At 44.1% G+C, this 27,969-nt stretch overlaps 1 protein-coding gene across 1 annotated transcript; it reads right to left on the reverse strand.

The window, feature by feature from the left end:
• Positions 1–635: 635 nt before the first annotated feature.
• SCGN (secretagogin, EF-hand calcium binding protein) lies at positions 636–27,850 on the reverse strand. Its single transcript, XM_040549447.1, has 11 exons — positions 27,680–27,850; positions 27,120–27,190; positions 17,181–17,273; positions 16,856–16,945; positions 16,161–16,217; positions 15,254–15,331; positions 5,131–5,186; positions 3,989–4,034; positions 3,815–3,874; positions 3,164–3,232; positions 636–1,535 (listed from the first exon to the last, which is right to left on the reverse strand). The coding sequence occupies exons 1-11, from the start codon at positions 27,750–27,752 to the stop codon at positions 1,407–1,409; spliced, it is 822 nt and encodes a 273-aa protein (XP_040405381.1). The 5' UTR covers positions 27,753–27,850; the 3' UTR covers positions 636–1,406.
• Between the last annotated feature and the right edge of the window lie 119 nt (positions 27,851–27,969).

Genomic DNA, 27,969 nt, shown 5'->3' on the forward strand with positions numbered 1-27,969 from the left:
CCCTCATCTGCAGGAGACACAAATGCTGAAGTGTGTGCTAGTTTTGCTGACAGCCCTACCTCAGCAACTGTCTTTGGAAACGAAGAAAGTATTACCTGGGCATGATAGTGTAGGTGTGGCACTTTCTGAATATGCGGTCAAATCCTTTGGAATAAGAAAATACGTGGCACAAATGATGCTGATGCCATTAAGCTCGAGGATTACATTTATGGTCTGGGAGTGAGAGGAAGCTTCAAGTTCAATAAAGCTTGCAAGAATCTGCTAATTCCTGTGGATTTAAAAAAAACCATACACTTGTGTTTATGAGCTTTTCTTTAATTAGACTTCTGTTCTTCCAATTTCTCAATTTATGGAAACCTTGTTTAATACTTCAGTATTAAGAAAGGCTTCCTCCAGAAGTGGTGTTACTCTGTGACTTCATCCTAGAGGTAATATTAATTTCTGTTACGTGTGGTTTCTCCATGGGAAGAACCTACCGTGTTTCATTTGCTGGCAGACCTGAAAACCACCACAGATGATAGGCGTTGCAAAACCTCTTGCCATTTGATTGGTTTTATGTAAAATGGCTACTATGTATGGTCTGTCAGTCTGCAACATATGGCTTTCCATACATAACACATGAACTCCAGTCTTACTGATTTTCTGTAACTGTCTTTTTTTTTTTCTTTTTTATTTCTGCACAAATACACTGTCAACCATCCAATATTTTAACTGCACAAACAAAAGCACAATGCTCACCAAAGTAGTGACTTCACACAGTAGGCAGCCATCAGAAACACAGAGCAGCAGCAGCCCAAGAGCACTGACATTAGGAGATGCTTGTCCCTACTCTAGCAGACAGGCTGGGCAGTGTTTCACGGGGGCAGGAGTAGGCGAGCAGCCCCTTTTCTGAGCAAATTGTGTGCTTGTGAGCAGAGAAGCTACTGGAGGGTCCCACAAGCAGCGGCATCTACTGAATATCACCCACTGACACTTGTCACAGACTCACAGCATGGCTGAGGTGACCTCCGGAGGCCGCCTGGTCCCAGCCCTGCTCCAGCAGGGACACCCAGAGCAGGCCACCCAGGGCCACGTCCAGGCAGATTTTGGAGATCCCCAAGGAGGAGACCCCACAGCCTCTCTGGGCAGTTGCAACCTGCACAGCACAGAAGTGCTTCTCTTGTTTTCCAGTTTGTGCCCATTGCCTCTTAACCTGGCACTGGGAACCACTGAAAAGAGCCTGGCTCCATCCTCCTTGCACCCTCCCTTCAGGTATTTGTATGCACTGATAAAACTGTCCTCCCCAGTCTGCTGCCCCTTCATACAAATGCCCCCCTGCCCTACCACCTGCCTGCTTACACAGCACACTTTTACCAGGAGTAGCAGGCAATCTCACAAGGAAAACACAGCCACAAGCACCGCCACAGCTACGGGGTCATTTTAAGCCCAAGACACAAGGCCAGTTCCGATTTTTGAATTTTCCCGTCCCTGTTCACATCGCAGTGGTTGAGCAGAATCTGGCGGAATTTGTCCAGGTCCACCCCGCTGATGCTGGGCTGCAGGCAAAAGAGAACAATGTTGTTAAGAGGGAAAACAGCTCTGGATTTCAGCAGCTCTGAAAAGCAGGAGGAAGTGCAGCAGCAGGGAGATGCCCCAGAGGGCGAGCAACAAAGTGGCCTGACCCCACATGGAAAATGAGCAGAGAAGTGGTAAATGAGGTCCTGCAAAAATGGGCATGGTTAGATTTATGGCACAGTGAGTCCCACAAGCAAATGTGAGATGGTTTTTGCCCTTAGTCAGGATCAGCAGTATCTAGTCTGCATCAAACAAGTGTCTGCAGAAAGGTCTGGACCTCTGCTTTCATTCAGTTTCCTCTCTCAGACCTGCTGCCCATGGAGGCATATGTTGCATATGGCATTTTTGTTGCCAGGTCACCATTTTACAAGCCAGTCAGCAACCTAGACATACTTTTAGTGGATCAAATGAATGCTAAAGGCATGCTTTACAGGCCACCTTGCCTCTGCCTGCTCTTAATGCTGTACCACTTCCCTGCTCTCCACTTCCTAACGAGGAGATCAAATGCATGCACACAGCTAGCGGTGCCCAGGAGTGATGCTGATGAAGAAAGGCCCCTAGGGCAAGTACAACCCTCACTCCTTTGCACACACATGCACAGAGCACAAGCCCAGTGGTCCATTTGTCCTCACGCCCTTCCCTACGTGCCATGGCTATAACATATAAAGACTCTCAGCTGCCTGCACACAGGTGTGGTCTTTGGTGTTTGCCAAATGGACTTGGGACTTTAGGGCGATCAATATCAATACAGGTATACTTGCTCATCATTGAGAAGGCAGAATTTAGGAGTAACAACTTTTTTATTTATTTATTTATTTTTTTTAATATATAAACCTTTGTACTTCTGTTACCACCTCCTAAATATGAATTGCCCTGTCCTCTCTGAACAGCTGCTCCAGCAGCCTGAAGGCAGGATAATGAGGGAAATGATTTGCTCTGAGTCAAAGAAGATTTCTATTGCAGAGGCAGCTCTATCAATATCGTCCTCTAAAGCTGATTGTGTGGCCTTACAAAGTCACAACCATCAAGGATCCTACGTATGAACTTCCTGAAGCTTCAGCCAAGCTTGATGATGCTCTGGGAACCTTCATTCTGCGTCACTGTTGGCAAGAACTGAGGGCTCTCAGCTCTGACCAGCATTACCTTGCTTTGCGCTCAGATATGATATGAAAAGGCAGAGGCACGTATTATTCATTCCAATTTCTCTTTCAGCTAACTCAACACCCTTCAGCTATTTTATCCTAAATACTTATTTCATTAGAGCAAAAACTATGTCAGTGTGGGTAGAGTAGGTGGTGACTAAATTTTCATAAACTGTTTGTGATACCATAATGTCTGCTCAGCTCAGAGCATGAGTTAGAATGAACTTTTCTTAAATACAACTGCTGAGTCAAGCTGTGTTAATTTGTCAGGCAGAATTTCTGTGATATGGTGAAATGCTCTACGGTGTTTATGCTGAGATGATGACTTTTGTTTCTGCTTCTGATCAAAATGAAATTTGACTCTGTGTTCCCACTACCCACTCTATCTACATAACCTTACCAGAATAAGCACTGCATTATTATAGGACATACACAGTGTTAATAAATAGTAAGAGCCATGAAGATACCTTGACCAGTTCCATCATGTCTTTGACAAACCCATCCACTTCTGGGCCTTCAAGTGCTCCCGTTTTACTCTGAAAGATGGAATAAACATCAAAACCCTCCAGAAAGTCAAAAACACAGAAATGTTTACTAGTCAGTAGGTCCACCTGGTCACTGAGCCCAATAATGTTAAGATCCTTTCCTTTTCTCCAAACCATCTCTTCCCCTCAGATGGCAGCAACATCTCCCACCATTTAGTGAGGCTTGCTGGTCATCACACCACACCATTGTGTGAATGGCAGAAGAGGCTCTGGATTGCTGTTTTCTAACCAATGGTTGGGCAGTTCTGTCTGTCCAGGGCCAGATTTAGAATTACTCTTGGCTTGGTACTGGAAGGGATTTCATTTTTCTGCAGCCCTTGCATCTCCTGCAGAGAGATATTGTTAATGCAGCGGTACTGGCTGTGGTGATTGAAAAAGTGAAAATGTGTCCTTTGCCACGTGGTCTCTGAGCTTCACCCAGCTCTGCTCTCCCCACCTGTACATGGGCACCTCTGGCCCATGGGATCTGGCACTGCTGCAACCCACAGCACCCACCAGGGAGAGGAACTGTTAGCAGCTTGTATCTAGTCAGTGTCATGTAAAGACCACAAAGAAATGGCCTCTAGGACTCACAACATCGTAGTGTGCAAAGATTTTCTCAAAATCTCTTCTCCTTTCCTCTGTGCTGCAAGCCTATATGCAGGGAGGAGAAACAAATGAAAAAGAAAGAGAAAAGAAAGAGATTCAGGTTTTGGCCCAGGTTATCTTAGCTGAGAGAGATGGGAGGAATGCATCAAAAATACTTACATCCATTTTAAATTGAAGAAGGAAATTTTCCTGAAGCGCCAGAATCCTGAACGGAGAGATTTAAATTACAATCTTGCCACTTTGTCATCTACACACAAACTGCTCTGAACTATTTCAGTTCATAAAACATGGGGATTTGAGATTACAGGCCTTTAAAATAGAAAACCTCCTGCAGGGTTATTCAAGGGTGCTGTTCAGTAAGCACGTGCCTCTCTGCCTGTCTGATGGGGAGCCGCAGGTCTTCCTCAGCTCACGGAAAACCATGTTTCTTAGCACCGCCGCCTCTCACAGCGCATTTATTCCTGGTGGACCACCGCAGTGGAGGTTGCCAGCCTCTGACACAAGAGCTGCCAGACTATTATTCCTCTGCGACTGGGTTGCTGTGCTGCATTACAGGACATTGTAAATTACCACCCCCTTTTCGAGGAAGAATTGCTGGCTGGAAAAGGAAGGGATGAAGTAATGCTGGCCTGAGTGCTGAGGCCACACAAATTACTCTGCTTCCCCCACCTCACTCCCCAAGTCCCTCACAGCCCAGATAAAAGCCTTCATCATTCCAGCTGCTCTGCTTGCCCCGAGGCTCTTAGAGCCAGTAGTTTTGGGGTGTGCCAAAATGCTTCCACAAACTGAAGGGCTCAAGGTGCAAGAAACATGTTACATTCACAAGCATCTTTGCCGTGTATCTCCAAATCCTCTCTTGTTGACGTGGCCAAACTCGTCAGCAGTGGTGTCTTGACTCCTCAATAAAGGAGCAAAAACTCTTTGCCATCCATGCTGCACATGGTGATATGAAACAAATGCTTGTCCCCTGCTGACAGGGACTGCCAGCCTTACGGAGAAGCAGTGCTACTGGCTTCTTCACTACCTCCTGGGGAGCCATGCTGAGGTGTCACGAGCCGTGACAGTGCAAATTCGTGACCGAGGACCACTCCTAGCATTGCTCGGTGTCATCAGCTCTAAGCACTCACAGGCTATCAAAGTGGGGACCACGTGTCAGAGACCTGAGATGCCTACATGAGAGTGCCTGATGTAATTTAGGATTCAAATGCATGTCCCCAGAGAGATATTCCTGCTGTAAGTTGTCACCTTGCCTAGATCTGCATTGCAAGCTGAAAAAACGCAACATTGTAACTGAAGCCTACCTTGCCAGGTCATTCAGGTCCAGCCGTCCATCCTTGTTTTTGTCAAAGATTTTCATCTAAAAATCAAGAAGACAGTGTCACCATGAAATAGATAGGCCATGAGGAGAAGACACAGAAAAAAACTGATAGACATTTTGCTGTGCCCTGAGAAAAAAATGGCTAGGATTGGGAAGAAGATTCATGCTGCCAATCTCAAGAGGTTAATTTGGGTGAGTGCAGAAGTTATCCTTTCCTGAATATTATTTTTTTCTAAATGCAATCTTTTTGGTGAGTCACCACCAGATATTATCTGTTTATTTAATGTATTTGGTACTGTGTTTCCCTACAAGGAACAAATAAGAGTCAGTTATGGGGGTAGAGTGTAATGGGTTGCAAACATGAAAAACTTATGGCTCAAAGCTAAAAGGAAAAAATGCATTCAATATTGTAATGGGGGAAAAGTCAATATTTTACTAAGATGGATTGCCATTCTTTGTCAGATCCTCAGTAACAGAACATGCATTGGTCTTACTTCCATGAACCTCATTTCTTATTTGGTGTGTACAAGCAGCCAGATCACTGAAAACCTTTGGTGTGGTAACACACTGCTGGGGCAGGCACATGCCAGTCCTCAGCTCCACAGGTTCACAGGGACCATCCTCTGATGTTTCTTGGGGTGCCACTGAGTAAATAATATGCCTTTTTTTGTCAGCACTGCCTCCTCCCTGCCCTTTGCTCTGGTGCCTGTGCTGAGGTTGGTGAGTCTGTGGTAGCCCTCTGTTGTGCTGGGAGTAAATAAGATACTGCAGCAAGTTTTAATTAATTCTTCTGTGATTTACACTACTGAGGTTTGGATGGGAATTTTGATGAGCACTTGGTATGGGCCCACTTTTCCACCTATTGATCGAAAGTGTAAAACTCATATGGACAACTGAAGATCCATACTGAGATCCTTGGAAAAATCATGTCCTGAGATCAATGCAGATATTCAGTGGCACAAGGAATGCCACTTACCGACTTTTCTTTTTGCCTAGAGCTGGAGAGACAATTAAAGCTGCTGAACCATCCTGAGGACTTCTCTCAAACAGGGTCAGTCCACAATGTCCCTCTCCATCTTAGCTGACCACTTCCACCTTGCCTTCTGCCCCTTAGTTTGTCCCACTGCAATGCGAGGACATTTCCCTGTTGTCTGCTTGGGCCGCAACAAGGCAAAGCTGGAGGCAGAGTTGGGAGTGGGAGCTGCTCATGCTGGTTCCACTAAGGGATGAAATGTCCTTGCAATGACGGCACCCCACTGCCATCAGAGAGAAAAAGCTGAACTTTTGGTTCTTTGCAGATAAAGTAGTATTTCTGCAGGCAATAGAAAATGGTTAATGTTCCCTGTAGAGGTAAATCACCACAGATAAGTTTTTAAAAACCTCTTTCCAAATGGCCACGTTAGTGGATAAGCCATTTTTGTATGTTGTATGAAGAGAGAGGGAGATAAACCATAATAGCTCCTTCTGCAGAGGAGCCCTCGCAGGCTGCCTTGCAACATCCAGCTTGCACAATTACTCTGAAAAATAGTCCATAAAGGAAGTTTATGGAGATGAACTCCTATTTAGCCAGCTAAAGAAAGTGCCAAAATGTGAGTAGTAGGGATGCCATAGCCCCTGGGCTGTATAGTGACTCAACAGCTTTTGAAAACGTTTCTCTAAATCTCTCCATGTAGGCCACTGAGGAGCATTAGTGACCCCCACAGTATCCACAGGTCTGTAAGAAACCACCATAAGATGGATAGCCTTGCATGGTGGGAGAAGGCAATGTTTTGTGGATGCTCTGCCCCGCTGGGATGAGCTCAGCCTGCCCAGGACAGAGCAGGCCATATTGAAGGTGCTGGCCTAGTCCTCACATAGAGACACAAGGCCCTTATCAGAACACGCTGGAAATTACTGCCTTTAGAACTCCTTGACCTCCACCCAGATCCTCCTGCATATGTTTTTTGAGTTCTCGAAGAAGTTTTTTTCTGCTATTCTCCGTGGCAATTTCAGAAGTACTCTCTTGAGACTAAAAGCCAGTGTTTCAGCCTAGATTTTGGATTCAAACAGAGTTCCAGATGTGCCATTCCCACTGTGATGCCTCAAGAAAGTAAACACACAGAGCTTCTGGGAGAAGCTCAGCTCCATGACGATGTGGTCCTGACCTCTGTACAATCACAATAATAAACATATATAAATGCTAACCATGATGGCAACTTCTGGGACCAGGACGGAATTGGTCTCCAGTTCAAGAATCAGACTTAGGCCTGTTTTTCATTTTACATAGACCTGTCTGAGACAATCCATGAGTTTCTTTTCCCATGAAACATCTTAAGTCTCATCTCATTTATCATAAAAAATAAGCACCCTAATGTAGCCATTTTTCTTGGGACTTTCAAGTGTCCCACCTGCCCTGCACTTGCTTTACATTGTGGGTACAAAGTATTTTCATGGTTTCAGAAGTCTCAAATAGCTGTGAGAAGCTGAAGAGCTTTTTGTGCCCTTAACGAAACAGGCTAGATTAGAGGTGATGGTTTAGTTCTGAAAGCCTTTCTGCTTCATTATCAATTTTCTGAGCCAGTGGTTTTCAACTTTATCCATTTCTGAACCCTTTGCAATTTTCCAGAAGCATTGCAGACTCCATTAAAACAAATTTAACTACAGAGATAATACATCCCTTAGTGGAATGCTTACTGAAAAGCAACGTCCCCAATCAATTTGCTTCGTTTGCACTCAATCTTTGAGCTTAACATTAAACTACCAGTGGTTTACCATGTCTACTTATATCTAACCAGCTCCCCTCTCTGACCTCTTTCATTCATCTCTGTTTTTGCAATAACAAGAGAGAACCTTTGCATTTTTAAATTCTTTTTTTTTTTTTTTTTTTTTTCCTGCAACAAACCTCCTAAATGAAGTTTTAAAACCTATGCAATGTTTTTGCTGCCCATACCAGTCAACAGAGAGCAAAAAACGTCTTGCTGGAAGAGCTAGGTCGGTCTAATTCTTGCATTGTGAATTCCACATGAAAGATTGGAAACACGTAGGGAAGATGGAATAGCATTCACTGAATTAGTTCAGGTACCACAGCTAACAAGATAGACCTAATCCTATTATTTGGACAACTGTAGCTCATGCATACACGCTATATGGCAATCTTGGGATGGAAAAGCCTAGGGAAATGTTCATTAATTAAACTTTCAAATTTCAAGCTTGCAGGTGTTTGATCTGATCTGCTAATTGTGTACATAAGTACACAAAGAATGACAGAGGGTACCCACCCCATATGATGATGCATACCTCATGGGAGAAGTAGATGTTTTAAATTGTTATGAGATTGTTTCTAATTGAAACTTTTGCCTTTGCACACCATCTTGATATGTTAAACTTGATGGATTTTCGGTTTACATTCTTGAAAGGTGTATTTATGCTGCCAGGCTGATATGCAACATCTCAATGTGGTTAAGGATAAGGTCTGTTATGTTTAAATAACACTCAATTTCATTAAAAGCTTTGTTGCATTCAGCAGTATGCTTTACAAAGTGATGCATTTATTTTACTGTCAAGCTACCCAATGTTTGCACAAATTAATTCTCTGACGTTTTAATGGCAGTGCACCAGGGAAGTCTTAGCTCTGTTCGTCTGAATTTAGTCTGTGTACTCTGAGGCAGACAGAGCGTAAGTGAGATCTGGTTTCACAAAACGAAAGTTGCTACATCTTGCATTTCAAGTGCTAAATTAAAACTGTCATTGGCTTTGAATTCAGCAAAAAATATTTCTGCCTCCTCAATCAGGTGTTGTAAAGAAGGCCACTGAAACACCAAGATATGACAAGCTCACACATGCTTTGAAGAGCCATATAAGATTATAAACCCGAATTATTTTCTGTGACAGAGATAAGGAGAGAAGTAAACAACCAAAATAAATAGGTTTGTGATCAGTGGAATTACTAAAGCTGACTTTTAAACACTTTTCTGTCCCTTCTCTGATATGTAATGAAGTGTATTATCCCTGGGGGGAGACACAGAGAAAGTTGTCTCTTCCCTGACCATCTACCTTCTAAAAATGTACATCTCGACCACCTATATTGCATCAGCTATAACTAAAATAGCCAAGGAGTAAAAAAAGTTACTGCATGTGAATAAACAAAGACCAAAGACACACGTCCAAGCAGTAAGACTGCCTATGTCTTGTTTCTGTGGGGAAGGATGGTGGCCCAGAGGCTTTTGCAGAGCCCTGGAGGGCCCTGTGGGACCCCTGGGACAGAAGTTCAGTTCTCTGCCCCACCAGATTGCCTATATAACCTAGGTAAGTCATTTAGTGCAGGACTTCAAAGAGTCTTTCGGTTCTTGAAAGACCAAACTGTTACCTGCTGGGATTTTCAAAAGCCTGCAGGCACCTATGTTTCACGGGTTTTGATCTTTGGAAGTGAACTTTGAGCTGAAATGCGATTTTCTGCTTCTGTTGGCTTATGTTACAGCAAGCATGGTGCAAAACTGGAGACGACAAAACCACTGGGATTAAGTCTAGAAGTGACATAGGAGCCAGATTTCCCTCCATGGTGTTCATGAGGTATGTGGGAACCCTCTCTATCACACACAACAAGGCAGACTTTTTGCAGCAAGAGGAGTTGCACTGACCCAGAGCCACGAGGAAGCTCTCAGGGAGGGCTCCCAGTGTGGTGGCTGGCATTAGGAGGCTTGATGGCTGCAGTGCCAATGCAGAACTGGAGATGCAGTCTTTTGGAGTCACAGCATTCATACAGAGCAACCTGGGATGAAGGTCAGCATGGACCACTGCTACGAGAAGGGAAGTACAAAGACCTCTCCTTTAAACCACCAGTCTTAGGCCATACTCCATCATCGTATTTCTAGGACTTAGGGAAGTTGGATTAGAATGTGTTAAGAAACATAACAGGCTCTGTTTAGGCTTTCATCATCATAACAAAGATGTCTTTCCATTGCACTATACCTTTGGTGGTCTTAAAGGACTTCATTTATACGGATAAGCAAGCTTGCCCATTAAGGTGTAAGGAGGTAAACCACCTGGATTTTCCCTGTGTAAATACACAGGTATTGGCAAAGAACATGGACAGACAGTCAGGCTTTCACAGATGAAGAAGTAACCACTTTGAACCTCCAGCACCGTCCTTGCAGAGGGGACAGCCAGCAACCACAAAAGCACCAACAGTCCATCCAACACAAAACAAAGGTAGTGCACAATTCACATGGACTCAGAGCGTCTTCAGGGAGAAGTGAGACTGTTTCCCTTCGCACTGAGAAGACCAAGAGCCCTCACCTAGTCAGCTGTGGTTTCACATGTGGGGGCAGTGACTGCTCAGGATACACAGCTCCATCTCCAGAACTTCTGCAGATAAGCGTGGTTAAACTATGGCAGCATTATCGCTGGGAGGATTGCTGTATTGACTTCTCTGGAGATAAGATTTCATCCTCAGCCATATCCATATACTAATTTTCTTCAGATGTTGCAGTTCATGACCAATGCTTATTGAATTACTAGTCACTGTGCTTACATTTTTGCCTTCCTAGAAATTTAGTTTGTGGTGAACGAAGAGTGTATTCTGCTTTGGTTATTCTTATCCTTTATGTTTTGCTAAAATATAATAATGCTCAAATTACAGGACATTCTAATGCTCAGCCTGATTATATCAACATAAAGCAATTCAAAAAGTGAGTATCAGTGTTCTATGTGTGACTATTTCAGCAGTATATGTAACATAATTGCTGAACTGTGCCTCAGTATTGAGCTTTCCCCTGCATGTGGCTTGTAGACACTGGGATTACCAATTAGAGTAGTATGCTGCTATCTGGGAAGCTATCAACTTCTGATGTTTGTATGAACAAGGTAATAATATATGCCAAAAATGCAAGAGCTGAGTGTGAATTTTGTTCTTACTGAAGACAAGGGATGAATACTTAATTTCATCAAAAGCTATGTCTTAAATCTGGTTCATATTCAGGCATTTACAACATTCTGCTGAAGTACACAGCTATGTGCATGTATGGAAGCTGTCACTTGTGACAAAATGCTGGGAAATGCAAGCATAAGCTGGGTAGGCTTGGACTGAAACTTCACCAGGAGCATGGGAAAGGTTGTTAATACTACTGTCATCCTCCACACTCTCCTTCTCATGATGAAGCAGTAATGGGGCAAGTTTTCATTTCTCCATTTTCTGTTGCTTAAAGAAGGCATAATATTCTTACCATGCTATTAAAAGCCTCCACTTTCAATTAATTCCCTCCTTCTTCCCCGCCCTCCCCCCGATAACTTCTAATTGCCCAAGAGGCTCAGAGCAATACAAAGCTTTGCTTTTGCCTCTGAGCACCTTGCTCCCTTCCCACAACTCAGTATAGAAGTTTGTCTCTTCTGGAAGAAGACAAACCCACAGACTTTTTTTCAAAGATTCAGAACAGCACATCGCTGTTTATATTCTCATGCAAATGCCTGTGTGTAAGTAAATATTAATACACCCTTAATGACTATCAATACAAGCATATATTATATATATACATATATCTTTAAGCAAAAAACTAACAGAAACCCTGCAAAAGGGCTTCCTCAGCACAGAATTGCTACTTTCATTCCCCTACCAAGAGCCTTGAGAACTCAGATGTTCTTTCACAACGTTTCTCAGTGACTTTGGTGCTCCTTAAGATTTGATTTAACAAATTCATGGTGCTTGTGCAATGCCGACAAATTCCCTACCTCCTTTCTTCCCAAGGGTTCATTATTTGTTCATCTAATCCCTGATCTAAATCAGTGTTCTCTGAAGAATGTCAAGGTCACAAGGAAATAGAATAGTCTGCTAACAAATGGCTTTTAAGCAACCTGATAAAGTGATGCTACTTTCTGCAGACAGCCAATATACACATGTTAAAAATGGGAAAGTGCTTCAAGTAACAGTGAAGCAGAGCAGAAGCGCTACCTCAGATACTCTGGTTTCACCTATGTCTGACTTGAAGTGGCTAGATAAGGAATGAGAAATGTGTTCATAGATATAAATATGTAAATATATATAAAATATAATGTTAGAATGATATAAAAACATTAATATGTATGTGTGTGTATGTGTGTATACATACATACACACATGTATCAGTCTATATATGTAAATGCATCTGAATCTGAGAAGTCTGAAGAGCCTACACCACAAATTTGGAAATAAGACTCGTAGCTGGGTCCAAAATCCAGTAAGCCAGGAGAGAGCCTTCACCGATGACAGTGAGCATTAATGTCACTCCCATCTTCTCTTCCCTATTCCTTCACATTTGCTCAGGACCAACATTTGCGGTGCTACATTAAACCGAGGGCAGAGAGAGAGGGGTACTTCTTTTTTGAGGCACTAGTGACATTTCTGGCTCCTCAAAGCAACAAACAAAAGCAATACTTTCAAAATGAATACTTTCTACCTCTTCCCAGCTGTTTCTTTTTTTTTTTTCCTTTGTTTGTTCATGCCCTGTAGGATCATTTATAGCAGCATAAGCAAATTGCAAGTAGTTGCCATTCCCTGGTTAGTGTGATACCTGTTTATACCTCTCACAAGTTAAGGCCACAAATACCCAGCACAGAATTGTAAGGGACTTTTTTTAAAATTCTTTTTTTTTTTTTTCTTTTCATGCTTGGGCTATCTTCTTTACAATGATCATTTCTATCTTTTCCCCTTCATCCCTATTGCCAGAAAGCGCGAGGGCCTACTCAGCGTGTCAGTAGCTGCTTAAGACATATGCAGCCAGCTGTGGAGTGCACGGAGAAGAGGACAAAGATCTGTAAATGCCTGTGGAGACAAATGGGATTACAGCTCCTTGGGATGCTGCTTCTTTCAGCCAAAAGTTATTACAGTGGCACCTGAAAGCCTTGAACAGGATGGATGGGACACCATCAGACGCTCTGTAGCTGTGGTGGCAAAACCAGGTCCTCATCCTGAAGACCTTGTGCTCTAAACAAGGGTGGAAACAAAGTAGTGGGGAAAGAAATACAAGTATTTCCGTTCTGAAGTAAAGGAATTGTTGATGGTGTTGATGGTTGCTAGAGATGCAACAGAAAGCCTGTAAAAGCCTCAGCAATGAAATGTGAGGCTCCGGCTTTCCAGCCAAGTATGTCAGGGCCTCTATCACCCTGACAGTGGTGATGGAAGAAGTTTCCTGGCGGGACTTTCCTGCTCTGTGCAGAAAGCAGGAAGAGAAAGCAGAGTGCTCTCATCACCTGGGTCTTGGCATCATACCTTTGTTCTTGGCACCTCAAGTCATTTTTTCTCCCCTTTTTAATACAATTTTCTCTCTTTTTAATACACTGATAATATAAGACTGAATCTTTTTTCCCTCCCTATAATTTTGCACTGCTGCTTCAGACAACTTCCCATGCAATCACCTTTTGCAGTGCATCTGCTGCTGTAGAGATACTGTCCATGTGGATGCTCTTACCTTGCCGTGATACACAGAATGCATACCCTCCAATTTACTGCAGGATATTGCAACACCTGTGATGTTACTCTGTGATTTCACATCCTACCTTAGCTCCTGGGATCAGGTGTGTTTGTAAACATCCTCAATCTTTATAACAAAGAATCATAAGGAGAAAAAGTCATCTGCCATATCCTAATTTTCTAATAACATCCGTGATCCTTTTGGCATTATGGCTTTGCAAACTTTTGTCCTCACGAGCCAGACTTGCATTTCAAGTCTTAGATTTTCCCAGATATATGAAGCATTCCCTTTCCCAGATCAAATCTTATTCTGCAGCGTAGAGACTAAACTGTCTCTTCAAAGACACAAAGCCAATGTATAAAAAATATGGGAATAGAAACCAGACCCCCTGGCTGTCAGCCCTGGACTGCATCACCACACCACATTTCTTCCCAACTGCATTGCTATCTAGCTGCATTGGGGTGGCAGAAATCACAGATATTTCTTGGGAAATTATTGGAAAGGGAAAAAAGTTGGAGGAAATGAGCCGCCCAATGTTTGTGAGCTTCAGATTGCCTATCCACCAGCAGCCCTTGGTCAGAGATGAGCCGCTGGGGAAGGGAACCTTAATGGAGCAGCCTAAAAGCTGTTTGCTACCTACAAACTGCTGGAAAGATTTTTGTTCTGGCTGTAGCTTCTGGATTTTTATTGTTTTCAAGCTCTTCCAGCTGGAAAATAATTTCTGCAGTCTGCTTTCCTCTCCCTTCACTGTTCTATAAATACGAAAAGACGTACACACTTTTGTACACCATTAGGTACAGTTTTTCACTTTGCTTTCAAGGGTCACATTTTTAGTCACTGACGCTTCATGCATTCATAACGTGGTATTGCAAAATATGTGGGCAGCTCCTCATTTGCTTGCATACCAAGCTCTTCTGTAGGTACAAACACAGATTTTGTGCCAAGTAGCAAGATAGTCCCGTGTGAAAATCATTTAGAAAATTGCAACGGTAGAAGTCTTATGGTGGAACTCAAATGATACCCTTGATAATGACATCAGAAATGGGCTTTTTCTTTCTTCCTTGTTTTCAGATGGTTAGATAAAATAAGTTGCTCTGAAATCGAGGTGACTGATGCTAAATTTACACCAAATATTATGTTGCTGATGATTGCAGGATAAAAACTACATTGTGAGAAGGCAGGGGAAGAGCCAAAGCCTTTAAGCCTTCAAGCTCCCAGCCTTTCAGGGAAGCAGCAGGGAGCCAGCAAGACTTTCTAGGTTTTGCAGAGGAGAAGAGATGGATACCTGCATCTCTTGAGGGCAAAAGATTTTGCTAGGAGGAAGTGAGAGAAGGAGCTGGGGACCTGTCTGAGACTGAACCTCTCCCAAAGAAGGATGCATGCACCTCACCCATTTTTTTGAACAGGTTTAGGGCTTAGTTTGCTGTGGCACAAAGTCAAACTGTTTTCTCATAATAAACTATTCAACTCAAAGGAAAAATAACTGAAATGCAGCTCACGGCTGATGTCCAGTACAGTGAAAAGAAGCAGCAGCAGCATGTACTGCTTAACTTCCCACAGGGATCTCCTGGAGAAGAAGTAGCCTTTGAGAGGGCATCTGTGGCACCATATACCGAGACATTTACCCTCAGGGAGATTTTTAGGCAGCACTACAATCCAAACAATATTATTGCTCTCTTTTCTTACCATCGTGTCAGTATATTCTTCCAGCTTTACTTCGGCAACCACCTTGTTATGCTGCAAAAAGAGATCTCGCAGGAAATCCTGTAGTCAGGAAAGAGTCAAATGTTACTCTTCAGAGGAAATTCAAGAAGGAACAGTAAGAAACCAGATCCAAATTCAGCAGGGGCACATGAATCTAATTCCACATTCCTGATTAGTACCAGTGCCTTCAATTTCATGTAAAACTCACATTTTAAGTTGAAGCATGTTTTTTACAAATAAATTAGAAAATAACCAAATTTCCACTGAGCAGGCATAGCAGAATCAGTTGTAATGAAAAAAAATCACCTGCAAAGTACGTAAAAGATAACATAAATCCTGCAGTATTTGCTAACTGATGTCAGATGAAAATAGTCTCCATTCAGCAAAACACTTCAGTATCTGCCTGTGTGGGGCTGCACATGGAAACTGCAGCCCAGGGACTGCTCAAAGCGTGTGCATGGTGGTTTCTGAACAGGCATCTGCCTCAAAAGCTGTAGCTTTAAAGCAAAATCAGCATAGAAAAAATCCACAGATTCAGAAGGAGGTTATGAAGAAACCCCATTAATAAAAGACAGCTCTGTTCAGCAAGGCTGGGAGAGGTGCACGAGCAAAGCCAAGGTGAGGCAGCTCCTCAGGGGGGCACGGGGCAGGGCAAGGGGGCAGTGGGACAGCAGGGGTGACAGCAGAGCCTCCTCCAGCCCAGCATGGTGCCTGCAGCTGTGCCAGAAGGCTGGAGGGTGCCCTGCCCTTAAACTGGCTGTGAACAAGCTAGAAGTGCCATTTGTTGTCTGCACAAAAAGGCAGCCAATTGGTAAAGGCGACGGAAGGGCTCCCGTTGACATCTGTGAGCTGTAGATCAAGCCCAAGGAGACTGGTTAGAATAACTTACTTTGAGCTCGCCAGCTGAAATAAATCCACTGCTATCAGCATCGTAGCTGCGCCAGATCTGGATGGGGATAGATGGATACAACTGCATAAATATTGCAATTAATCACCTACGCTGGAGATAGTAAAGATCTGAATCGGGACTTCCCTAACGAGCAAGGTGTTACCCAATATTTAACTAATTGTGGACAAAATAAAATAAACTTTCCACACAATAGCGTTTACTCTCATTTGGATGCTGTATGTGTGACACGCTGCAATCACGTATTTAATGCAGACATGGTTTCTATAAATGGAAGAAAAGACTGAGACACTGGCCTGCATTTCTTACCTAATTTGTACACGCAGCTTCTCAGTGTGGTTATTGCCTTGCCTATAGGTTGGTACACAGCTGGCCATGGATCTGCAGGAGCCCCCAGTTTGAATGTAAAATAAAAGCAACTGCAAATAGTCTTTGAAATGTCAAAACTTTCAACTGAAGGAACTTGTGGAGAAAAAAAAAAAAAGGAGTTTGTATTTCACAATTTTTCTTGCGCCCATTCTGCCAAAGATGAGTTTCTCAGTGTCCCTGAATAGGGCAGGGATGCATTTGTGTGCCTTCACAGCCTGGCCTAACTCTTCAGGGTAAGGTTGTTGGAGTGCGTATATTGAAGAAGCTATTGGTGTGCAAGGGGAAAGGGCAAAGGCAGAGATACAGACCCGCATGAACTCCACGCTGTTGTCCAAGGGAGTTTCTCGGCGGAAAAGCAGCAGGAAGTTTTCATCATCTGGCAAGATCATATTTGCAAGCTGAAAAAACAGGGAAAGTAAAGATAAGGAAAGCTTGGATGGCTGCAGATGCAGTATGAGAAATAGAAGCTGCCATGGAGATAAACCCCAGAGCAAGAGATCTGGCTACGTAGTCCCTCCGTGACTCACCCCCTTGCCACCCAGCTCTATCTCCCACATCTCCCAAGTCTGCTCCAGGCCCTCATCCTCCCTCCTTCTGTAAAACAAACCCTGGGCTGGGGGTGGGGATAGATACCTCTTGGATTTGCAAGCGGCCATCGGTGCTGACATCGTAGGTGGACATGAACTGCTCCTTCATGCTCTGAACTTTTTCTTCCGTGATGGTGTCCTGCCATGGGGAAAACAACACGTGCATGCAAGTTGCTGAGGGCACTTCCAGTGCACTTCTAGCCTCCTGGAGGAAGTCTCACCCCCAGATAACCACCAGGAACATTGCATCCTTGCAGCTGGGGGCTAATGCTACTAAAAGTCCACAAACACACCGCCTCAGTCGAATATCTGGAAATAAGTTCTACTCATAACTTTGTGGTAACTAAGTTATCAGTTGGGAGACCAGTGCTTGGAGACCCTAAAACATTTCAGTGATGCTGCTTCTTTAGCCAGCTGTTCCCACTGTATCCCCGGGGTTTGGTTTTGCTTGGATTTGTATTACAGCAGTTCTGATGCTGCTCATTCTCATCTTGTTTCATTCAAGAAGACACCCTTATCCTTGAAGAACATCTCTGTAGTTCATTAGATCATCAGCCTTGAAAATTGTCTGTGGGGCAAGATGGCTGCTTATTATTGCCAGTCAGCTGGTTCCAGACCTGGCACTAAGCCCTGTCAGCCTTTCTGGGTTAACAACATAGGATTTCAAGCAATTCATGTTCCCTTTGCATCTGTTTAACCCCATAATCAGTTCATACGTAGTGAGGAGTTTTCAGGATTTGTCAGGTTATATGTTTTGACAGGCATTGCTGTGACAGGTGAAACACAACGTGTAGGTTAACCAGGCTTGACTTCTTCTTAAAACAGTAACCTTTAGGGTATCTGGTCTGACTTGGCTACACAAAGCCTGACCCCTCCACCGTGGGGAAAGCCTTCTGGTGAGACAAGCTTCGTGGCTGGGCTGGGAAGCCCAGCTGGCAAATCCCTCAGCAGCGGTCACCACGTCACGTTGCCCTCTGCACCCGCATGGGCCAGCTCCTGGCTCCGATCCCAGCCTCTCTGGGAGGAGGAGAACCCCAACAGGCTCTCTGCATACTTTTCTATCATTTTTACAAGAGCATAAATTAAATCCTTGCCACCTCTGTAGAAAAGCCCTCGAAAGGTTTTATCGTCTCAACGTCTGGGTGGAGTTACGGATATAGCAGTGTCGTTCTGGGTCTCCTAACCCAGCTTCTCTTTTTCGTCTACTTTTGGAGCCCCTCTGAGCAGAGTAACAGCGCTGCCCGTGCAGCTCATCTTCTTGCTTGAGATGGGTGTTTGAAACCACCACAAAGGGAACTGAACGTTCCTGATGCTCTGAAACCTTCCTGGCCTTGCCCATACTCAGTAGCAGCCAGCTGACAATGCCATTCCCAGCTGCTCTCAAGCAATTCTGCTGCAGGGGATTTGTACAGTGACTGGGCTGGAGAGAAACACCAGGATGTCACAGATGAAGTCATTAGAAAGGCAGTGAGATATCATGTCTTCTGATTAAGCTCATTAAGCTAAGGCTTATTTCGACCCCCGCGTTGTCACCAGCTTTTCCCACATGTTTAGGTGTGACTGGTATTTTCCAAAAGCCTTAATTTGCTGCTAGTAATAAGACAAAAAAAGACATCTAGAGTTAAATGGGTAGTCAGATGTTATGACTGATCGTTTATGGTATCATTTAATTTGCCTTCACCTTGCTTCAGAGCAGACTCAGAGCTCAGGAGCATCTGCCTGCACACGGTCATTATGGGCTCACACAAAAACCTTTCACGGCATGGTGTAATATCAATCGCTAATCGTATGATCCACGCAGAGGATCATATGTTGAAATCAGGGAGAAAATGTTAATTGGCTTCAATTTATAAGTGTCAAGTCAGAGTAACCGGGAGGGGGGGCCCTGCTTAGAGCAAGCGAACCTCTTTTATCTTGTCACTATCTGCAGTAATGGAGGATGAGCCAGATGAAGGAAAATCTGGGGATCTGGGAGGGGGAATGGGAGGACAGGGGCACCCAGGTGGCTCTTTGTAGGGCAGGTGGAGCATGTCCCTTGGGGCGCAGCGCCACAGGGGAGATGCCCCAGAGGGCCATCCCCTCAGCATTATAGCTTGCGATCCTCGTGCCAGTTAAATTGCCTCCTGACTGCACCTTGACGCTTCCAGACACTTCCCAGGCATTAGGCAAGCCTATCAGTTGCTGACTTCAATAGGCTTGCACAGTACTCTGAAATTATCCTCCTCCAGGCCCAGTAGGATAAGTTATTTCTGAAACTATAATCAGAGCTGATATTTTACAAAATGTGCTGTAGAGTTCAGACTAGTCATTTGTTAAATGCTCAACTTCGTGTCAGCTTTTAACCACTACTTCATTGAACTTTGTGTGGCAGGAATGTTATCTGCATGAAAATAAGACTGCCTCCTTTTCTTTTTTTTTTTTTGTTTCTTTCTTTCTTTCCTTTTTTTTGTTTGTTTTTTTTTTGTTTTAAACTGATTCAAGCTATAGAATACATTGAGTAAATACCCCAAACCTGGAATGTACAGAAACACAGCTCCAATAGGTTTTAGTCCGAGAGATATAGTGTATTTTTGATATTGGACATGCTATATGATAAATATGCTGCTTATGAAACACAAAAGGTAGTGGCATCTGCTAAAAAGCAATTTTTGCTTTCAAAGAATAAAAGAGAAGTAAAATATGCTGTACAAATGGGCTTCCCCAAGATGCACACTCAAGGCAAAATAATTTTTATATTACAGATTTTTTACACTGTGTATGACATATCTTCTCAGAGTATGACCATTAGGTTTCAAAGGTGATGTTCACAAACCAAGGTAGGGAGCAAGCAGAGCAGTAGGTTGTTCCAATTCCCTCTCAGTCACAAAAATGGTGGAAAAAAGCCTGCATATAGTCTGCATGACTTGTTCCACTTGTCCAAGCAAGGACAGGAACTGCAGACTCCTCTTGTACTTGTTCACTCTGAAATCTGACTTTGGAGGTCTGTAGGTTGCTGTGGCTGCAGCCTGAGCAGGCTGCAGGGAAAAGCCAGGACCATGGATGGAGATGTCAATCCCTTTCTTGAAAATATTTGGACAAAAGTATTGTCTCTGTTATATTCCAGTTGCCTTTAGGCTCCTACAAATATTTCCTTGCCTCCCAGATCAGTGCAAGTCTTATAATACAGGGAGAAAAGGCTGAGACTGAAGAGCAAGAAGTAGAGCCCTACAGACAGGCACAGGCAAGGATGGATGCCATTTACATATGTGCTGCTCGCAGTGCTATGGCCACTAGATTCCCCAGAAAGTTTGCATTTCCTTCCTTCCTTCCTTCCTTGTTTCCTTCCCTCTTTCCTTCCCCTGTAATTATTAATTTGCTGTTCAACTAAAGGTTGAGGCAAGTAGGAAAGCCTAAGCCAAACACATGCTTGTTGCAAATGCCTCAGGCTCACACTCTATTTATTCAATCCTCTATGGATTATAAGGGGAGTGAGGAAAAATCCAGTCTCGAGGACACCATTCTCTGAGGAGTGATTGCACTGTAGTTGAGCACAGACTTTTTTTTTTTCTTAAAAGCTAATGCTGTCTTGACCACGTTGCCTGTCTCAAGCATCATCTCCATTTTAAGCATCTCTCCCTACTTTCAAAGGTTTGCAAAACTTTTGGAAGTGTTCAACGCTTGGGCTAAAATTTTGCCAACTTGTTAGCAGCTTGATAAACTTGTGCTTTTGTGAAAGCTTGTGAAAGCAAATGCTGTTGCATCCATGGGGAGGCCTTCCACAGAATGCAAGCTGTCGTTCTGTATTTTCCCTGCTGTATGCACCTCTGTGAGTTTCTGGAAGAGAGTTTTATGAAGAGGTAATAATCCTAATTGACAAAGGAGCACAATTTCGACCTGGATTGCTGCCCACTTAAAGCAGAAACAGCTATAGAGATTCTCACATTTAGCATCCATCCACACTGTAATGAAGAGTGGAAAACACATCTGAACTGGGACTGGCCTCCGGCTTTGCTCAGGGCTGGGCTGAGGAAGAGTGTGGTTGCTGGGAGAGCAAGTACTCGGCTGGGAAGGGAGGAAGGGCCCCTCAGTGCACTGAGTGCCCTGCAGCAGAAGGAAACCTCCAGCAAAGTCCTCCCCGATGCTCACTTAAGGGGGAAGAAAAAGCAATTCTCTGATAATCCCAAGAAATACGATCTTCATTGGGCTGTAATGAGGATAAAAACTAGCCTGGAACAGAGGGATGCTCTAACCCCTTTGTAGGTTGCTTCATATGAAGGAGTATAAAGCTCCAGCTTTATATAAACTAACATATATATGTATTCCTTATACATACGAATATCTATTCTATATGAATATAAAGTCCCTCACAGGTTGGATGCTGCGTGGTTTCCAGGCTCTGTTGCATGCTCATGCTTCCCGGTCAAGGAATAAATCCTTACTATGCCCTATGAGAAGGAGGACACACCACTTTTTTCCTCATAAAAGTACAATTTAAAATATTACTGTGACTTTGTTCATACATATCTCAGGGCTGAGCAGCAAATTTCTTTCTACGGATGCTCTTCCACGTAGTTTTGCAGACGAGAGCTTCTATGATTGAAGTTGCTATAACAAATGAATTTTCTGCTTTCTCTTTTCCAAGTCCAGTCTTCTTCTTTTGTGGAAACCCTTTAGAAATATTTAGCATCACAAAGGTAATTTAATCCTTAATACAGTTTGTAATAATGGAAAGGGCATGTTCACATTTTTTTAATCCATGCAGCATTTAATTTCTTTGTCATGGTTGATTATGATTCTTCAGAAACCTGGCTGTAATCTGTCTCCTTCGTTAACCTACTCCTTTCATATTGTTGTACCCTTGCCCCATGCTTTCTGATTAAGTTTTTACTCCTTAAGGGATCCATGTGCTTGTCAGCAGCTTTTCATGATGAAAATACAGCTATGAGTCATTTCTTTTGGGGGAGCAAAAAGCGAATGCATGGAGCGCTAAGGAGACTTAACTATTTGATGAAAGGGGCAGCCTCATTTAATCCCTGCTGATCAAGACAGCCTTGTAATAAGTGTTTTTTTTTCCTTCTTGACATGATTTTTGGAAGCCAGTCCCTATACTGATAACAGTATAAAAAGCAAGAAGAAATTAAATGTAAGTGACTATTATAGCCTGTTTCTTGAAAAAAAAAATGAAGCTTATCTTAAGCACATGTTTCTCCTAACAACGTTTCAGCCAAATTTGATAGAAGTGCAAAGGGTCTCAGAGATATCAAGTTCCTACAAGATCTATGAAAATAAATTACATCTGCCAAGAATGATAGTTGGAAAACAACCTTGACAATAATTACCATGCCAAAAACCACATAGTAATGATGGCAGGCCAGAGAAGACCAGACGAGACATCAGAAACATACACTTCGACTTTAGAAGGAGAACTTTTTTTGGCCAAACATTTGTTCTCTAAATCCTGTAGTGTTAAAAAAGTATATATTCATGAATGATTTCATTTCATCCATGCAGTTGTATTCTGGACCATTTTGTCTTCGCTGGCATGTGATTTCACCCAAAGCTACCGGGCCAATCTTGCTTACTGACCTGCATTGTTATTGCTGGAGGACTTGGCCCTGTACTTTGGTTAGGATTTACTACAATCCTGCATGCTACAATAGATGAGCACTTACACTGTCATCCCTTGCAGGCTTTTGTTGCTTATTTTGCTTTAGCTCTCATCAGCACATATGTGGGAAATGTTTTTTTCACATAGAAGACACCAGCATTGAACAAAGGCTATTGCAGCCTTCCCTGTGCCATCACGTTTCTGTGGTTAGGCTTTGGACAGGTTCTTTGTTCTGCCCTTTCCAGTAGGCTGAATGTTTTTTGACATGCCTTTGGGCAATGAAAACCCATCAGTTTTGCCTGTTATTCCCATGGGCGTGTTGAGCTTGCAATTATAGATACTTCCAGGTGTTTGCAGTGCTCTGCCTTAACTTGCAGGAACTGGAATAGGAATTGGTCGGGATAATCAAGGCTGACAAAAGCCACACCTAAACAAATCAACGTATTTGGGCAATTACCAGAATTGACTCAGGGTTTAGATTTCTGAGTTAGCCTGGAGGAGGCTGCAAGATGAATGCTTTTTGCTAGGGGTCTTCTTGCTCTTACTTGACCTGCTGGTCAGGAGAGACCTGCTCTGTGACCCTGCCTTTATTGGGGTGGTCCAACATAGAGGCAGTCTGCTTTGGGTGACTCTGAGGCTGGCTGATATTTTGGACATTAAGTTTGGTTTGAGCAACTAGCTGTTCCTGACGATGTCATCTGACCACCAAGTTAAACACACGATTGAGACAATACGTTGTGCGAGGCGAGGCTGACATGCACGAGAGGCTGGGGGCTGTTCATTTTTGGAAGTAAAAATCAAAGACAAATCCTTTACAGCTGTTCAGGCTGAGCTCCTGAAGATTAACTTCAGTCCCTCCCAGTCATAACTATCTAGGTGGTTTGGGGGAGCGGGGATTATATCAAGGCTAATACCTGTCTTACCTGAACAAACTTGCACTTCGAAGATTTCCACGCATGGCCTCTTACACACTTCCAGTTGGGTGATGGCAACAAAACTTTCATCTGAAAGTCTGCTGTTCCTAAATCTCTGCCTAATTTTACAATAATTTAAACAAAGAGCTTTGTGTGAAAGAAACCTGAAAGTGCAATGGTAATGTACAATTCTTTTTGTATCTGCACAGATATAATGGATTTTATAGAAATTTTCAGTAAAAGGCTAATCCGAAATTTACAGCATTCATCTAGAAACCTCTCCTTATCTAATTATTAACAGAATATACATGGAGCTTCAGTAAAACTATAGAAAAGAAGCAAGGAAGATCCTAAACAATTTCTATAAAGAAAGATGCATAGTGATGTAAGAGAGAAATATAGGGGCGGTACTTCCTGTTCCAATAAAGCTTCTTCTTCAGTGCTGCAAGAAAACTAAATTTTCACTGCAGGATAATGGATTTTACAAATGGAAATGTGTCCATAATGTAGAAGAACGAGGTTTACGAGCAAGCAGGAGAAGAGAGCACAGGCAATGGCACCCATACAGTGAATCTGGAGGCTGAAGTGGTTCAAGAGAAGTCATAGGAGTGATAACAGATAGCAGCTCACAAACCTGGGCTGGTGTTGGGCTGAATTGTCCCTCATACCCTGCAAACAAAACAACCCACTTCTTCACAGAAGCCCTGCCAGCTGATGGAGAAGTTACACCGACTGGAGTACATCAGTGCCATAAATCCACTGTGTTGCACTGACAACTTCTATACATGTAATGCACATCTGGAAATCAAAGGCATTTTCTTAGAACTGCCCCTTGCTGGAGGGGGAGAGACAGAAAGCAGCATCTGGGATTCGTGTCTGTTTATTATAAGGTTAAAAGGCATTGGCAAAACTCAGGTCTACCTTTGCCTCAAAGTTTTCCCTTTCTCCCCAGCTTCCTGATGGTTCAATAAAAGACACTGCAGTAGCCTCCCTCGCTGGATGGCATTTCAAGTTTCCTTCCTTGCTCAGCCCCATCACCGAGAAATCTGACTCCCAGATTGCTGAGGGCTCGCTTTGCATTGTTTTCCCAGCTGCTCTGATCCCCTGGCATTTAGTGTCAGCTGGGGATGCTGCGGAGTAGCTGGGAAGAAAAACAGAGCTGAAGGACTACAGTGGTCATTAACAGAAATAACAGCTTAGAGAGTGCAGGCTGAAAAAATATAATTATGAGACCATTTGCTATTCAAGGAGAGACAACTTCCAGAGCTGATAACATTATTTATCACTTGTAGAGCACTTCAGACACAGTCACTAATTAATCCTTGCGACACATCTGGAAGTTAAGCCAGTACATATTACTGTCTCTCTCTTTTACAGTGAAAGAGAACAGAGATGTCAAGAAGCCACAGAAGAAATAAGTGTCAAAATGAGCACTAAAGCAGAGGGATGCTCAGCCCCAACTCACTGCTCGTATCACCAATGCCATTATCTTTCTGTAGGGCAGTGAAAAGCATTGCAGGGGGGAATCTTTACCCCTCCCGCAATAACCACAAGCCTGCACAAAGTAAAGCATGTGAAAAAGAGCAAAATGGGTGAAAAATCATTACAAAAACTCATCATACAAAGCAGGTAGAGAAGTATGCTCTATGCAATGCTGCAGGTGATCTCATACACGGGGCAGCTGTCCTCTGCAGGCAGAGCAGGAGGCAGGCTGCTCTGGTGCTGCCTGTCTCCAAATAAAACTGTGAGGACAGCAAACAGGCTGTCAGCAATGGGAAGAAGACAACAGGTTGTCTTACTGCCCAGAGTAACGCTGCCCGAGTGGAAATGCTGACAAACGTGTGACAGAAGACCAAGGGAGAACACCAAAAACACTTGAGAGCCTGTCTGAGCGCCCTGGCAGCTAGCAAGCACTTTATTCCAGATTTAACCTATTTGTTTCTTCCATTTAAGAGGGAGAGGGAGAGATGGTTATTTCTTCACTCCTTTTGCGCTAAGCTTTTTCTTTTAATGGTCAAACCTAGAGAGCAAAAGTAAGCGAGGTGTAAGCTAGGTGAGCCCAGTATAGCACAGTTCACGCTGACAGCAGCAAGGCTGCCAAAACTGCTGTAACGCACCAGGTTTGCACCCAGCTGGTGTGAGGTTGCTGCCAAAACCCCACATGGGATGCGATTTGGAGAGGGGCAGCTATGGGATCGAGCAGGGCTGGGAGATTCCTCTGGACCTCTAATTGTCAGGAAGCTGCCTGCAGTTTGGTGTCCCTGTCCAAACCCACCATGAGGTTTCCAGTTTCTCTTCAGAACTGCTTTTCTGGGTCCCTAGTGATTCTTAGTGCTTACCTTTGAGTCTTTTCTGATTTGCTTTAAACTCTATGTGCTTATCTGTTCGTCTAACCATCTGAGCTCTGGAGAAACACTTCTGCAGAAACTGCCAATATTTCAATCCACACTTACTTGCAAGTTAAACAAAAACTTGATGAAAAAGTGATTTACAGCATCTTCTCTTATTGTAGCCCTGAAGACCCAAGAATCCTACTCAGCTTGTAAGTGTAATTTTGATTTTACACTTGATATTCATGACTTTATGCCTTTCATTAGCTACCTTTTCCCTTTTCATTAATTACTTGTTGCTTAAATGTCTGTTTTTTGGCATACCCTTCCCTTCCATTTGGAAGACACTTACTCCTTTTCTCTTACTGGCTGACCATAGGCTGTATAGTGAAAATGGTAGGAACATTATCAATATATGTCCTTCAGATACTTCTGATCAGACAACCAAAGAGGCAGGATTTGTGCTTAACTGGCAGAAGCAGTCAAAGGCAAAGTATGGTTGGAACCAGGAAAACCAGCCCCTGTAAACTGTTGTGCAACCTCTGGTAGTAGCACAGAGAGTGAAAGGGGGGAAGGCTGCCACAAGTAGAAAAGTAAACCAGGGGAGAAAAGCAGAAACACTTGAGAGCCGGGTCTTGACCTTATGAGCAAAGTAATTGACTCCTATCTGGCCTCTGGCCGTTTTCAGCCATGCAGACGTCCTTCTTCTTCCTAAGCACTATTTAAAATTAATGACAGAATATTTGTTAAGACGTGACCTTGGAAACAAACCCCTCACATTAACAAATCTCATCAGCACTTGCTGGAATAAAACATCACCTTTGTGCTGCCCCTCGCCCTGCCAGGCTGCGTGTCACTGCTTTTTCACGTGTTTCGGCGGCAGTAAATGACTTTCTCTCCACGCTTCCTATCAGCGTCTTTAGCTGGTGCCAGCTGCAGCCTCACGGCGAGAGCAGATGTAGGACCGAAAACAAATGCTCCAACATTTTGCACTTGTTGCTTTACCTGCCTAAATGCCACCTTGTTGCTAAGCGAAGAGCTCTTTACCTCAGGGATTGCTAGGGAAGCTAGCAACCCGAGGACAATAAATACAAATAACCTCTAATATAACAGCCTTTTGAAGTGGTGCACGACGAGCATGGCACGGTACTTACTTCTGGTCCCAGTTTCTCCAGGAGATGATGAAAGAAGTCGTCGAGCTCCTTCCCTTCTATGTAGCCGTTGTCTAAAGGCAAGTAAAACATCTCAGCGGTGGGGCGTTACGGGGACCGCTTGCTTTGCCAAGGCTGCAGGGTGGGGGGTCCCCTTTCCTGCCTGCTCATGGGATTTCACCTCACATTTGATTGTTTCGGTCCTATGGGGTGGTGGGCACAGCACCGCGGGGATCCTGTAGGAGTTTTCCTTACAGAAAACTTTTCAGGGCAAACGCAAACGGGGAACCCAAGAGCCAACAGACCTGGAGGGGCGGGGAGGTGATGAAAGAGGTGAAAACTTTGGGGGCGAAACGGGGGAAGTTTGGACACGACGTGGGGGAAGAGGGAAGCCAAACCACCCACGGGATACCATGAGTGATGCTTGCTGGCACTGCTCACCGACCACTCGTGCTCCCACCCGGGGGGACACCCGCCCAGGGGGACACCCACCCCCTCACAGGCACCCCCCCACCCGTCGTGGGGTCCCCCCACGCGTGTCCCCCCTTCCCCAAAAAACTTGCCGTCGGCGTCGAAGCGGCGCCAGGCGCCCAGGAAGGCAGCGGCGTCCAGGCGTCCGGCCGCGCCGCTCTCCATGGTGCTGCCCGGGCCGCGCAAATGCCGCGCAAGGACCCGCGCAGGCTCTGCCCGCCGCCCGCCGCCCGCCCCGGCTTTGAGGACGGCGGCCCCGCCCCGGGGGCGGCCCCACGGGGGTCAGGAGGAAGGCAGAGCCCCCCCACCACGCTTGTGGTGTGGCCCCGTGTCTAAATCACGGTGTGGGGTGTGGAGGGAGCGAGCCCGGATGGGTTTGAAA

The sequence above is a fragment of the Cygnus olor genome, chromosome 2 (genome assembly GCF_009769625.2).
Source record: "Cygnus olor isolate bCygOlo1 chromosome 2, bCygOlo1.pri.v2, whole genome shotgun sequence".
NCBI lineage: Eukaryota > Metazoa > Chordata > Aves > Anseriformes > Anatidae > Cygnus > Cygnus olor.